Raw genomic sequence first — 15,756 nt, forward strand, 5'->3', positions numbered from 1 at the left:
AAGAAATAAAAATAAATAAATTTTCATTTAAGAATTTATTTCAAACATAATTAAATTTTTTATTTTAAATTGTAACATATCACAAATTTATTTACAAATGAATTTTACTTAAATTTATTTATTTAATAATGATTCATCTGTGTCAAAACGGTCTATGGGCTGTAAATAAGCTTTAGTGAAATATCTAATCCCATTAGCTTATCATATAATAGTTTTAACATCATAATTAAAAAAAAAAAAAATCTCGCAAAACGAGATTCTTCTATCTACTCACCAATACATCTGTACCCATTATGCGGAAGACAGATGCATATATGTCTCTGCCTTCCTGTTACTTCATCTCTACTCTATTTTGGTTCTTCTGCTCTTCGTGTACTTGGATTGAGCAGAAGAAAGTAACTTCAAGAGTTGAGTAGTGTTTGATCTCACTGGGATTTTGGTTAATATGGCGGATGAGTGCTGCTCTACACAACTGATTGACGGCGATGGCGTGTTTAATGTGGCGGGACTTGACAATTTCATTAGAACAACTAAGCTTTCCGATTGCGGCCTTTCCTATGCTGTGGTTGCAATCATGGGTCCTCAAAGTAGTGGTATGTCTATTCATATTGATTTCTTTTCTTTTCCTTGATTTTCGATTTGATTGGTTTACTGGGATTTGAATTGAATTGATTTTTGTTTAACTGGATTATATATATATTTTTTTGTATCAAGTTGAGTAGAAATCAGCTCTTCATTTAATGCTCCTCCTGATGATGGATTAAGTTCCGGTTTTGAGTTGTGATGGATTTGCTTTCGCTAAAAGTGGAAGTTGTTGAAAGTATATTGGTGGTGTAGATTGTATCAGCTGACTCTAGTTAGAAATGCATTATATCTTTTGCTAGGGAAAGAAAATATATGAATTTCCTGAGATTGTAATGTCGTCAATAGATTGAGTTTCATGCTGTTATGCTGTTTTATACAATTTGTCAATCTTTATGACGAGATGCTATTGCAGTTTTGTTGAATAACTTTTTGCAGTTGGAATAATTTTTTTTAAATTATTAAATAAATAATAGGCAAATATGAGTAATGAAAATGTAATTTTCTGCTCTTTAAAAGTTGTTCCCTCTTCCTTTATTGGTGGTTATGTCGATGTCCATAAAGTGGTACGGTTATGGCAATGAAAATGGTGATGGTGATACAAAAATGCAGTGGTAGTGGCAGGGAGGGTAACGGCAGAGGGCTGGTGGTGGCTGGCAGAGTGCTGTTAGTGGTCACAGTGATGTATTGTTATTGGAGGTATAAATATTTGACATGTTCTGTGAGCGTGACATGAACTCTATTGGGAATTAGAGTTTTGTTTCATATCATGATGGTGTCAACCTTCGACATTTTTCTCTTATCATATTCTTAATATATCTTATTATTGAAGTTTTCAAGCTTTTGGACATCAGATTCTTTATCTTTTCCTTTTATCTTTCAACATACATAAGCACAATTTCTAGATAAGTGTATATATATATACATGATTTAGCCCCATGCACATTGTTGAAGTCTATTTACATTTTACTTGTATGATTTTTTGTGCGTTCTTCCATGAACAGGTAAGAGCACCCTACTGAATCATCTTTTCTACACTAATTTTAGAGAGATGGATGCATATAGGGGAAGGTTTGTCACACAGTTTTTCAAGTTTCTAGTTTTGCAATGAAAAATCATTTTTGGTTTCTTGGTGATTTTTTATGACTCTCCTTTTCTTTTGCTTTCTCATTCACCATCAGATGAAACTCTAATTTTATTTCAGGAGTCAAACAACCAAGGGGATATGGATTGCAAGGTGTACTGGAATTGAGCCTTTCACAATTGCAATGGACTTGGAAGGAACTGACGGGAGGGAAAGGGGCGAGGTACTGACCTATTTATAATATACTGTGGAACTGTTTCTTGGTGGTGGCCCATCCAGTTTAATTTTTTTTTTTTTTTTTTTTTGGCGGGGGGGGGGGGGGGTTGGGTGTGTGGGAAAAGAGGAGAAGGCCAGATAAACTTTACAATTTTTAATCTGTGTTTATAATGAACTTAAAGCAAACTTTGATACTAATCATGGAAATTAGGTGCGTATGTGATATTGAATGATTTCACAAGTGTATGGATGTGTGCCTTTGGGTGAGTGAGTGAGTGTGTGTGTGAGAGAGAGAGAGAGAGAGAGAGGAGAGGGGGGGGGGGGGGAGTTGGGAGGAGACTGATGAGGTTAACAGATGAGTTTAAATCGTAATTCTCAGTTTGGATATCTATTGATCTCAATTTCAAGGGAAATTCTCATACTAATGATAACTTCATATTGTTTTCAGGATGACACTGTATTTGAGAAACAAAGTGCCCTCTTCGCACTTGCAATTGCTGATATTGTACTCATAAACATGTGAGTTTTATTATTATCATTGTAAAGCTTGCTTTATGTGTTTTAATGTGATACTTACGGCTAGTGTTAATTATATTTTTTTCCCGCCTTAGGCAATTTGTTTGGTCTTTCGTATTATTAGCTATTCTATACATTAGTCTATGACTAATATGTAAAAATCAAACTGTGCACTAAACTCTTAGATTTTAATATTTTTCCACTTTTATGACATTGGTTTTGCTACAAATGGAAATATAGGGAGGGGCCTAGTATTTATATAACTTGTTGTATATGAAAAAAGATCAAAATTCACTGGCCATGGCTTATGTTTGTGAAAATTATTTGCATTTTGAAAAGTACTTGTTTGTTAAAATGCATTTGCCATGGCTTTATTTTTGGTCTATAGGATCAGATGGTGAGCATGATATGCCGTCAGATGATTTAGTAAAAAATTCAACTGTTTTGATCAACCTTAACAATCAAAAGTGAAAATACCTAACTTATACATCTTCATGAAACAATATGATGAGGATACATGGAATTTTTGTTTTTGAAAGGCAGATGTCCCCTTTTGGTTACTTTTCAATATTTTGGTTGTTTAAACTGGCGGATGATGTTTCCATTGATGTGAGAATGTACCTCCAATATAAACCAGATGCTCTGTAAATTGTTAACCTATTTTAATAAAATATTGAATTAGAAAGATGAAGCTAAAGGTTGATTAGGGATGAACACGTGCACACATACATGAACATGCAAAATTTCTACTTGTAAGCAGTTGATTTTCTAACTAGATGGTTGGAAACTATGCATAGGTGGTGCCATGACATTGGCAGGGAACAGGCTGCCAACAAACCTCTTCTAAAAACAGTTTTTCAGGTACTCTAGCCATTTTTCCTTGGTTAACATACTATGGTTTTATTTATGTAAATGCATTTCTGTAATGTACATAGGTTATGATGCGTTTGTTCAGCCCTCGCAAAACAACATTACTATTTGTCATACGTGATAAAACCAAGGTCTGGATTTTCACTTATAAATTTCTCTAAGATAATTCCAATTCCGTGTACGATGTGCTCCATTGAAATGTAATATTTTCATTCATACTTTGACTATGCCTTCTATCTTATAGACACCGCTTGAATACTTGGAACCTGTTCTGCGGGAAGATATTCAGAAGGTAATAATTACATATTTTCTTGTATATTGATTATGCTTCTTGGTGTCATTGATCATCTTCAAACCCCCCAATTTCTGCAGATATGGGATTCTGTTGCTAAACCTGAGGCTCATAAAAGTACTCCTTTCAGTGACTTTTTTAATGTATGAAGATATCCTTTCAGTACTCTCTTGCTGCTGTATCTCTTTTTTGAACCATATCCCTCTATTCCCTACCCCCCACCCTGCTAAAGAAATAATGAGTTTCAATTTCACTGTTATCATACACATGAAGGTAGAGGTCATTGCTTTGTCTAGCTATGAAGAAAAGGAGGAACAGTTTAAAGAGCAGGTAATCCTTATAAATACTATCAAGCCTCTAAAACTCATATTTGTTGCTTGCATGGTTTTCAAATTCTGGACTGTGTTAATCTTCCCTGTAGTAAGTTCTGTTGATGTGATCTTTACTCCATATGTTTTCCTAACTCATTTAAGTTCAAAGTTGACATTAAGGATTTAAAAAAAAAACCCTCTCTCACCAGTTCTTGTTTGTGTTTCACAGATAATATCAGCACCTTTTGTCTAATATTTTATCTTGTACAGGTTGCTGAACTGAGGCAGCGATTCTTCCACTCTATTTCACCAGGAGGACTTGCTGGGGATAGAAGAGGAGTTGTCCCTGCATCAGGATTTTCTTTTAGTGCACAGCAAATATGGAAAATCATAAAAGAGAATAAGGATCTCGATCTTCCTGCTCACAAGGTTAATAAAAGCTTTTTCCTGTGTGAACGTAAAAGTTTTTGGTTTTCTTTTGTGAATATGTTCTCCATTTTGTTTACCAGGTGATGGTTGCCACTGTTCGGTGTGAGGAGATTGCCAATGAGAAGCTTAGTCATTTGACCACTGATGCGGTATTTCATTGCATCTGTTCTCTCTCTCTCTCTCTCTCTCTCCTTTTTATTTTTTTATTTTTTTATTTTTTTACAATTTCTCTAGGAGTTGCTTTAACTATTCTGAAATTTATTATTTGCCTTTAGGGTTGGTTGGCATTGGTGGAAGAAGTTCAAGCAGGTCCAGTTTTGGGGTTTGGGAAGAAGGTCAGCTCCATCTTGGAAACCTATCTTTCAGAGTAAGTGAACATTTATGGGCATCGATTCTAAGTGGTTTTCTAACCTACTTTCCAAGTGGATACGTGATATGTCCTCAATTTCGACATCTTGCAGATTTTTTTAACTGCTTGCCTTTCTGATATTTATCTTGTAACTTAAGTCAATGCCCTGATCTGTTTCAACTTACACTTATCCTTCAACTTGATTTTGAATCTCTGATGGATTTTAAAGTTTGTTTTGAATAGATATGACACGGAGGCTGTCTATTTTGATGATGGTGTGAGAAATGCAAGGCGGAAACAGCTAGAAACAAAAGCATTGGATGTAAGGCTAAGAATTTCTGTTTCATCACCATTAATATTGTTATTATTGTACAGAGTCCTCATTACTATTTCAAACAAAAGCATTGTTAATAAGGTGCATAAGGATCTGTTTGAATACAGGCAAGTTTTACAGTAGTTTGGGTTTTGGTGACACAATGCTTTATTATGTGAACTTACTAAGTTTAAACGCGGGGTATCTATTATATATTCAAGAAATTTTGAGGAATGAAAAGAAAAATAAACCTCTAGATTGCTTCGAATGGATAATGCATTGTTTTTTTTTTTATTTTTTTTTATTTTTTAAATATCTAACATAACATTGTTTTGATTGAGATATAGAAAAATGAACTTGGATCTCTTATATATTATAGACGAATATTCTCCTGGATTCTTATCACTGTTAACCGTTTTTAGCTTCATTTTGATAGTTGTATTGCCATTTTCCAAAAATGAGCTTGTAGTGTCAATAAAAGCTTACCTAAACCACAAGATTTTGGGGAAAAGCGTTCTTTTCTACCATAGCTTAAACAGTTAGTGAACTGAAGATCGAGAAAAAAAATGATAAATAAGTGTTGTCATGAAGGGTAACTGCAGAAGAAGCATGCTTTGTTACACTTTTTGTTGTTAATACAAGCATTATTATAGTCAGCTATTTATTGCCATATGGCTAAAAACTAAGTCACTGATTGCAAAGGGAAAGCTTCTCTGGTGTGTGCCCTTCTCTTTCTCCCCCTCTAGGTTAATTCCTTCATAGAAGAAAAGTCATATATATGCAAGCATTACAAGAGGTCTGTGGTTGTTAGTGAGTAAGTGTTCCTTTTACTTATTTCATTCTTTCATTTCTTCTCCTTTCATGTTGGGATGAGGTGGCAGACAGTGTACTGTAGGGTGATAGGAGCTGTTGCTTGATGTTGAAGCCATAAGATAACACTGGGCGAAATATAAAACAGTTAACTGGTGGGTGATATTATTTCTAAGGTTAGTTGGGGCAAAATTTGTTTTCTGCTGCTTCATTCTCTGCTACCAGGGCCATTGGATAATATCTTGTATTTCTGCTGGAATAGACTGCTGATGCCTACATATTAATTGGATCAGAAATTAGATAAAGGGAGCACTTTAAAGGGAAGAATTGTTCAAATCTGGATAGATGTGGAATATGGAGAGGAGTGACACATATTAGCAAGATCACATTGCCATTTTGTGTTGCTAAGACTTCACATCGGTTTCCGAACCTGATTCTCCTTTAATTTTAAATTTCTATTCCCTGCTCTGACTAAAATAAACTTTCCCTTTTATCAGATATTATTTCTTTGCAAAGAGAGCAATGAACGTGATTGGAAGTTAGCTGTTTTCCTTCTTGTTTCAAGTCTAAACATATCACAGTTACAATAATGTAATTTGATCACAGGAAACTAAGATGTAGATGTATTAATCCAAATCATCAAATGCATGGCAATCTGGAAATTCTGTTTTATCTGGCATTATATTTTTTTCCTTGTGTACAATACTCTATGAACATGTTAAGGATTAGTTGTAAATAGAACTCTATAAGTTGTAAATAGAACTCTATTAGGAGTTAGATTCCTAATAGGTTTATAGTATCTTGTATGTGTATATATACGTGTCCCTATTGATGAATCAAATAGAAGAAAATATTTTTTCCACATTAAATCTACATGGTATCAGAGCTTGTGGCTCTTTAAACTTGATTTTTCCCTTTTGCATAGAAAATTCCGGCGTTCCCTCAAAATCCGATCACCTGATTCCCTGCGCGGGGTGGCTGCTAGTGTTGGTGACCGTTCTAGGGTCACTGTTTTGTCTCACCGCCTACTCTAGGAGCTGCTCAGCTGTCGACCGGTCTTCCCTCAAAATCCGGTCACCGGATTCCCTGCGCATGGGCCTCACGCGCCAATACAATATTCTGCTACAGTACCACGCGCTGGCGCGTCCGGCGATCGGAAATTGCTTTCAGGTTTCGTTTTTATGTCAGCAGTCTACTCAAGTAGTTGGTTTTCTAATCTGGCGAAGTTTTGGTAGGGGCGTACTCAGTTTTGTCAATTTGGCGTTTCAGGTTACCTTTCGCTTCTGTTTGCATTGAAAGACTTCTTTTTTTGTGTCTATTTCTACGTTGCTGTCAGGATGTTTAGTTTTTATTAATAATGGATCCTGAACCTACAGATTCTAAAACTACTATTACTGAATTGATCCCAGCAATGAATAAAATCACAGAACATAAATTGAAAGGAACCAATTATTTAGATTGAAGTAAGACAATTCAAATTTATTTGCGAAGTGTTGAAAAAGATGATCATCTAATTAATGATCCACCAATTGGTGACACTAGACAACGTTGGCTCAGGGAAGATGTTAAGTTATTTCTACTGATTCGCAATTCTATTGACAGTGAAGTGGTTGGATTAATCAATCATTGTGAGTTTGTTAAAGAATTAATGGAATATCTTGAATTCTTGTACTCGGGAGAAGGTAATCTGTCTCGTATGTATGAGATCTGCAAAGGATTTTATCGGGCTGACCAGCGAGATAAGCCCCTTACAGCTTATTTCATGGAATTTAAAAAGATTTACGAGGAACTTAATGTTTTGTTGCCTTTTAGTCCCGATGTTAAGGTTCAACAAACGCAGCGAGAACAAATGGCTGTGATGAGTTTTCTTGTAGGTCTTGCTCCAGTTTTTGAAACTGCCAAATCACAAGTTCTTTCAGGCAGTGATGTTACCTCTCTTCAGGAGACTTTTGCTAGATTGCTACGTACTGAAGGTTCTCATACGCCTTCCCCTTCTGATAATAGTACCCTTGTGAGTCGTAATCAGGTAGCTAGATAGCCAGGAAACAGAGGAAGAGGAGGAAATAACCGTAGCAATGGACCAATCACTCGGGAGGCAAGCATTCTTATCTGCCATTATTGCCATGAACCTGGTCAAACTAAACGGTATTGCAAGAAACTGATTAATCCACCAAGGGTAAATATGGCAACTCAAGATTATGCAGTTACTTCTTCCGACAACAATGTAACAATTTTTGTTGCGGAGTATGCTGAGCTCTCTAGATACCGTTCTTCTAAGTCTACTGATTCCTCAATTGCTGCTGCTGCCAACTCAGGGACTCCTCCTTCCTGTCTTATGCCTACCTCATCAGATTGGGTCATTGATTCTGGTTGCACGGATCACATGACAGGTAACCCTAGTCTCTTATCCTCATTAAAAGAACTTGAACAATTTAATCGTCATGTTACTCTAGCCGATGGGTTTACATCTCCTATCAAGTGTATTAGCACCGCCAATCCCATTTCATCTCTTCCATTGTCTTCTGTTTTTTGTTTGCCTCGTTTTTCATTTAATCTATTATTTGCTAGCAAAATTACTCGTATGCTGAATTGTTGTGTCAAATTTTATCCTACATATTATGTGTTTCAGGATCTTTTGATGAAGCGGATTATTGGTAGAGGACGTGAGTCTGGTGGCCTTTATCTTTTGGATGAACACGTTTCATTATCTCTGGCTTGTGCTGGTGCTCTATCTCCTCTTGAGGTTCATTGTCGTTTGGGTCATCCGTCATTGTCTACTTTAAAGAAATGTCTGCAGTTTCGGTCTTCATCAATTTTAGAATGTGAATCTTGTCAATTTGCCAAACATCATCGTTTACCTTTAGTTCCTCGAGTCAATAAACGGATTTCATCCCCTTTTGAGTTAGTTCATTCTGATGTTTGGGGTCCATGTCCTGTTATTTCCAAAACTGGCTTTCGGTATTTTGTAACTTTTGTGGATGATTATTCTCGTGTTACTTGGTTATTTTTAATGAAAACTCGTTCTGAGATATTCTCTATTTTCTCTTCTTTTTGTGCTGAAATTAAAACTCAATTTAATACTTCTGTTCGCATATTGCACAGTGATAATGCTAAAGAATACCTATCTAGTTCCTTCCAATCTTATATGTCACAAAATGGTATTCTCCATCAAACATCTTGTGTTGATACTCCTTCTCAAAATGGGGTTGCAGAAAGAAAAAATCGACATCTTCTTGAGGTTGCTAGGGCACTTCTATTCCAAATGAAGGTCCTTAAACATTTTTGGGCTGATGATGTCTCTACTGCATGTTTTTTGATTAATCGCATGCCTTCTTCTGTGCTTAATGGTGCAATTCCTTATAACGTCTTGTTTCCTTCTAAACTTTTATTCCCCATTGAACCTCGTATTTTTGGTTTTACTTGTTTTTTTCTTGATGCTCGTCCACAGATTTCCAAATTAGATCCAAAGTCCCTTCGTTGTGTTTTCCTTGGGTATTCTCGGCATCAAAAAGGGTATCTTTGTTTCTCTCTCGATCTTGACCGTTATCTTATTTCCGCAAATGTCACATTTTTTGAGAATACTCCATTTTTTCCTTCTTCTATATATAAGAGTGTTGAAATCTTTGTGATTAAAGTAAATATTGTATTTCCTAGTTTAGGTTTATTCCTAATTAGTGTAAAGATTATGTTTCTTAGTTTAGGGTTATTCCTGTTTAGATTACTTTCTATATTGGAACAATTTTTTGTATATATATAGTAGAGTAGAGGTTGAAAATATATCACAAATTGAAAGAAATAAAACATATTATTTTCTTCAATTTCTACATGGTATCAGAGCCATTGCCGTGAATTTTTTAGCAACGGTTTCGGTTTGAAATAGTGCTGAGATATACACAGTGCCGCTAGAGTTGGCCGTCAACGCCCAGCTCAGAAGGAAGAGGGACCGCCGATCGGCCCTCCGTCCAAGCCGCGTCACCGTCCGACCACGCGCGTGTGCACACGCACTGCCAGAATTTTTCAGCCGTTCTTCACGCGCCGGCGCGTGCGGCTGTTTTCGGCGAGCTCCGTCGACGTTTCTTGTTCCGACGAGCTCGACTTGTTGTGGCGTTTTTTCCCACTGTTCCTCAGCACCAGTTTTTGCGTTTGGAATTTTTTCCCTTTTTTCCGGTATATTTCTGCCACTGCTGGTTCTTTATACTGCTGTTTGAATTTTTTTTTAATCTGACAGTATGGGTGACGGAAAGAAGGTGGATATAAGTTTTCACTTAGAGAGTCCCTCACTTCAGATTAGTCCAGTGAAGTTGGATGGAACAAACTACCTAGCTTGGTCTTGGTCTTCTTTATTATTTATTGAAGCAAGAGGTTTGCAAGGATACCTTGACGGTGGAGCGACTAAACCAGTTTCGACAGATCTGGGTTTTAACAAATGGAAATCCGAGAATTCCCTTATTATGTCTTGGTTAATATATTCTATGCAGCCAACTATTTTCCGAGGATATTTGCTTCTTGATAGAGCTAAGAAAATATGGGATGCTGCTTCACATACGTATTCACAAACTGGAAACTATGCTCAAAGGTATGAATTGCGACAGAAAGTTCATGAAACCAAGTAGGGAGATCTGACCATCGCTCAGTATTTTGCTGAACTTAGTGGGTTATGGCAGGAACTAGATTATTATCAAGATTTTCAAGCAAGATGTACTGATGATGCGACTCAAGTTCAGAAGTTGATTGAAGTAGAACGTGTGTATGATTTTCTAGCTGGCCTAAATAACGAGTATGATCAGATTTGAGTCCAAGTTCTTGGACGAGATCCTTTTCCATCCTTACGACAAGCATACTCATTTGTACATCAAGAGGAGACTAGGAGGAATGCTATGGTTCATAGATCTACCATTGACAAAGCAGGGTTGATTGCTAATTCTACAAGAGAACATATCCAGGCTGCAAAGAACAGTTCTTCAGATATAGATCAATTATTTTGTGACTATTGTGGTAATAACAGGCACACCAAGGAGTTCTGCTGGAAATTACATGGACGCCCAACTAAAGGGCGTGGAGGAAAGCGGGTCAGTTCTTCTAGACCACAGGCGCACATATCTGATTGTGGAGTTTTATCTGAGGAACCATCTACTGCTGGAAGCTTTTCTGATAAGGAGATTCAGTCCCTGAAATGATTATTGTCATAGCTTGATTCGTCCTCGACTCAAACTGTGGCCTTCAATTTTGTTAATTCAGGTAATGCTTTTCTTACCTTTCTTGCAAAAATTGCAAAACCCTCTTGGGTTATAGATTCAGGAGCAAATAAACATACAACAGGCTCTATAAAACATTTCCTCACATATTCTAAATATCAAGGCACGGACAAAATTCGCATTGCGGATGGCTCCTTAGTACCAATTGCTGGCACAGGTTCTATTGACTGTACTTCCAATATTAAACTCTCCCATGTTCTTCATGTTCCCAGATTTCCTATTAATCTGTTATCTGTCAGCTTAATCACAAAAGCACTTAATTGCAAAGTAACTTTTTACCCGACTCATTGTATATTTCAGGAACTGAACACGGGGAGAATGATTGGTAGTGGTAGCATGCGCGATGGACTGTATCTGTTGGATGACGTTTGTAGTTTTTCAAATTCGGGTACCAGTCAAGCTTTGTTAGGAACTTCTAGAAATCCTTCCGATGAAATTATTCAATGGCATAGGAGATTGGGACATCCTTCTTTTTCTGTTTTAGGACGTTTATTTCCCACTTTGTCTGCTAAATGTGATTTTAATTCATTAGCATGTGATGCTTGTGAACTTTCCAAACACACCAGGCATTCTTATTCTCCGATTAATAATAAAAATTTGATTCCTTTTGCTACTATTCATTCTGATGTTTGGGGTCCTACTAAAACTGTTTCTCTTTCTGGTTATAGATGGTTTGTGACCTTTATTGATTGTTGCATTAGATTGACTTGGGTTTATTTGATGAAAACAAAAAATGAAGTTTTTTCGTGTTTTCAGAATTTCCATAAAATGATTTGTACTCAGTTTGATGCGCATGTCAAAATCCTAAGAACTGATAATGGTATTGAATACATGAATGCAGATTTTCGTACCTATTTAGATTCTAATGGTATTATCCATCAGACTAGTTGTGTCAATACTAGTGCTCAAAATGGAGTAGCAGAAAGGAAAAATAGGCATTTACTGGAAGTAGCTAGGTCCCTTATGTTCACTATGAATCTTCCCAAACCATATTGGGGGGATGCTATTTTGACTGCTGCCTACCTTATCAATCGTATGCCTCTTCGTACTTTGAATTTTAAAACTCCATTAGAGGTTCTTTAAGGAAAAAAATCTTATGTTGTACCTCCTAAAGTCTTTGGATGTGTTTGCTTTGTTCATCAGAATGGTCTCAGCAAATTAGATCCTAGAGCCTTGAAGTGTGTGTTTGTTGGTTACTCTACTACTCAAAAAGGATACAAGTGTTATCATCCTGCTTCTAGAAAATACTTTGTGAGTGTTATCATCCTGCTTCTAGAAAATACTTTGTGAGTATGGATGTTACCTTTCGGGAGTTTGAATCTTATTTTTCTTTCCAGTCACCTCTTCAGGGGGAGAAATATCAGATGGAAGAGGTGATGGATGACATTTCTTTCCAGGGGGAGATTCCTGTAGACATAGATAGTAAGAGAGAGCAACCACCCAAATCTCTAGGAAGATTGGATAGACCTGATTTGAAAACCTACACACGGCGGACTAATACAGATACAACCATGGAGCTTGAGACCTCTGATCAACCGTCCTCTCCAATTTCGGTCCCTGAAAATACAGAAGAGCAAGAACTTGTTGAGTCTTCTTTAATTCCTGTTGATTCTGATTCTAATCTTGATTCCAGTCCTTCTGATAATGACCTTGATATCCCTATTGCACTTAGAAAAGGAGTTACAACATGCACTAAACATCCCATCTCCCATTTCATCTCTTACAATGCTCTGTCCCCTTCCTATAGAGCCTTTGTTTTGTCTGTTTCTTCTGTTTCTATACCGCAGGATTGGCAAGAGGCATTACAGGATTCAAAATGGAAGGCTGCAATGGTTGAGGAGATGAGAGCTTTGGCAAAAAATGAGACATGGGATCTTGTAACTCCTCCACCAGGAAAGAAGCCAGTTGGATGTAAATGGGTGTTCACAGTTAAACATAGGGCAGATGGTTCAATTGAGAGGTACAAGGCTAGATTGGTAGCCAGAGGATTCAGCCAGACCTATGGTGTTGATTATCAGGAAACATTTGCCCCTATAGCCAAGATGAACACAATCAGAATTTTGTTGTCTTGTGCAGTCAATCTTGACTGGGAGTTACATCAATTTGATGTTAAAAATGCTTTTCTACATGGTGATTTGAAAGAAGAGGTGTATATGGAGATTCCCCCTGGATTTGATGATGACAAAACCAGAGGAAAAGTTTGCAAGCTGAAGAAGTCATTATATGGGCTAAAACAATCACCAAGAGCATGGTTTGAAAGATTTAGTAAAGCTATGCTTTCCTTTGGGTATATTCAGAGCGATGCTGATCATACTTTATTCATTAAACATCATGAAGGTAAGATCACGTTGCTTATTGTCTATGTTGATGATATAGTGATGACTGGAAATAATGAAAAAGAAATGACTCACTTGAGAAATTTGTTAGCTAGGGAGTTTGAGATTAAGGATTTGGGAAAGTTGAGATATTTCCTTGGGATAGAAGTTGCTAGGTCAAAAAAAGGGATTTTTATTTCTCAGAGAAAGTATATCCTTGATCTCCTTAAAGAAACTGGTATGTTGGGATGTAAACCTGCAGAATCACCTATTGAAGCTAATCATAAGCTTCAAGCTGGAGTGGGAAGTTCAGTTGACATTGGCAGGTATCAGAGATTGGTTGGGAGGTTGATTTACCTTGCCCATACTAGACCAGATATTGCCTATGCAGTAAGTTTAGTGAGTCAGTACATGCATGACCCTCGGGAGTCTCATTTAGAAGCAGTGCATCGGATTTTGAGATATTTAAAATCCGCTCGAGGTAGAGGACTTTTATTTTCTAAACATGGCCATTTAACAATAACAGGCTATACAGATGCGGATTGGGCTGGTTCCCTTGATGACAGGAGATCAACCTCAGGTTATTGTGTTTTTGTTGGAGGAAACCTGGTCACATGGAGAAGCAAGAAGCAGGCTGTTGTTGCAAGGTCCAGTGCAGAAGCTGAGTATAGAGCTATGGCATAGGGAATTTGTGAACTTCTATGGTTGCGCAGATTAATAGAAGAGTTAAAGTTGGTTGAAACAACAAATATATTCTTATTTTGTGATGGTAAAGTAGCCATAAGTATTATGAACAATCCAGTCCAACATGATCGAACTAAGCACATAGAGATTGATCGTCACTTTATAATAGAGAAGATAGTTGAAGGTGTTATAAGCATCTCCTATATAGCTTCAAAAGAGCAACTAGCTGATGTTTTCGCAAAAGGTTTGCATAGCAAGTTGTTTCATTCTTTAGTTTGCAAGTTGGGCATGAGTAATATCTATGCACCAACTTCAGGGGGAGTGTTGAAATCTTTGTGATTAAAGTAAATATTGTATTTCCTAATTTAGGTTTATTCCTAATTAGTGTAAAGATTATGTTTCCTAGTTTAGGGTTATTCCTATTTAGATTACTTCCTATATTAGAACAATTTTTTGTATATTTATAGTAGAGTAGAGGTTGAAAATATATCACAAATTGAAAGAAATAAAACATATTCTTTTCTTCAATTTCTACAAAGAGTGAGGGGGGGGATGATGACCTTTTAGTCTATGCTATCCAGCAAGTTCATAACTCTCCTGCTTCTGCTTATATTCCTGACCTTGCTCCTGCTCCTACTCCAGTGTCTGCTGCTCCTATTCCCGCTCCTGCACTAACATCTACACGCCCTCGTTTTGAACAGGTTTATTCTAGTAGACCAGGAACTCTTGACTTACTTCCTCCACCTGCCGTTTCAACAGAAGATCCGGTTCTCTCCACTCAACCTGAGCCTGTGCCATCCTGTTATGGTCCCAAATTTGGATCTAGTTATGGGTCTTCGAATTATGGGATCAGGTTTGAGATGAGTATCTTAGAAGGAGTTTTCTTCCTTCTATCAGTGGTGATAGACTTGGAGAGAATCTTCCATCTCCTAGAGCTCGTTAAGAAAGAACGCTACAATCTCTGAGTTTTAGGAACTCAAAACATTTTCATAACATTCTGCTTACATTTTTCCTGATATCACAACCTTTTAAATAACTAAATGCAAAGCTAAAACTACCCACTACCAACTAATAACTACCCATTACGATAAATAACTAGCTTAACCACCCCACTAATACTCATTACAAAGACACTGATAATAACATGATAAACACTGAATAACTAAATAAAAACACCGTAAATAGCAGTAAAACTACCCTAAGCTAGCAGCCCTATAACATTATACTCCCCCTCGAAAAAGCGCTTGTCCTCAAGCGCAAAGGATGGACGACATGCAATCTTCAACTTGTAAAAATGTGATGCAAACAAAATCCTTATTACCCTCTATTATTCTGCAAATAAGGAGCTGTTTATTGTGCTTCTATATTTAATTAATATTCCTGGATCAAATGGCTCCTCTAATGTTTCCTCTATGCCATTCTCAAATTGCTTCTTCCCACTCCCTTCCCATTTAGAGGCTGCCAAATCACAAGCAAGACCCTCCAATTGTGCTAACAATTGATGTTGGATTATTTCTTTCTTTTTCTCCGTTCTATCTTCTATACACACAACTATTGAGACTTGAAACATTTGCTGGAAAACTATTCGCTCTGCGGCGGTTTTAGGTTGTTCCAATTTTGCCAACTTTCCTAAATTATTACTCCTCATAGGTGGTCCAAGAACCTCCACTCTGTGAATTTCGAAACAGTTGTAGTGCCCTTAGGAGATTCTAGACTGGCTGAACCTATTG

At 36.9% G+C, this 15,756-nt stretch overlaps 1 protein-coding gene across 2 annotated transcripts in view; it reads left to right on the forward strand.

Moving 5' to 3' along the window:
- Positions 1–237: 237 nt before the first annotated feature.
- The window catches only part of RL2 (Root hair defective 3 GTP-binding protein (RHD3)), a 36,356-nt gene continuing 20,837 nt past the window's right edge, over positions 238–15,756 (forward strand). Inside the window, exons 1-13 of one of the 2 annotated variants that reach the window (XM_089715393.1) lie at positions 238–593; positions 1,587–1,653; positions 1,787–1,889; positions 2,331–2,401; positions 3,196–3,259; positions 3,334–3,399; positions 3,513–3,560; positions 3,641–3,703; positions 3,834–3,890; positions 4,142–4,300; positions 4,381–4,449; positions 4,576–4,667; positions 4,893–4,971. In XM_089715393.1, the coding sequence (XP_089571519.1) occupies positions 446–593; positions 1,587–1,653; positions 1,787–1,889; positions 2,331–2,401; positions 3,196–3,259; positions 3,334–3,399; positions 3,513–3,560; positions 3,641–3,703; positions 3,834–3,890; positions 4,142–4,300; positions 4,381–4,449; positions 4,576–4,667; positions 4,893–4,971 (1,086 nt within the window). In that variant the 5' untranslated portion in view covers positions 238–445. The remainder of the gene's footprint in view (positions 594–1,586; positions 1,654–1,786; positions 1,890–2,330; positions 2,402–3,195; positions 3,260–3,333; positions 3,400–3,512; positions 3,561–3,640; positions 3,704–3,833; positions 3,891–4,141; positions 4,301–4,380; positions 4,450–4,575; positions 4,668–4,892; positions 4,972–15,756) is intronic. The other variant, XM_089715394.1, reaches the window with a different exon arrangement.

The sequence above is a fragment of the Jatropha curcas genome, chromosome 10 (genome assembly GCF_041381405.1).
Source record: "Jatropha curcas cultivar XTBG-Jc1 chromosome 10, XTBG_Jcur_1.0, whole genome shotgun sequence".
NCBI lineage: Eukaryota > Viridiplantae > Streptophyta > Magnoliopsida > Malpighiales > Euphorbiaceae > Jatropha > Jatropha curcas.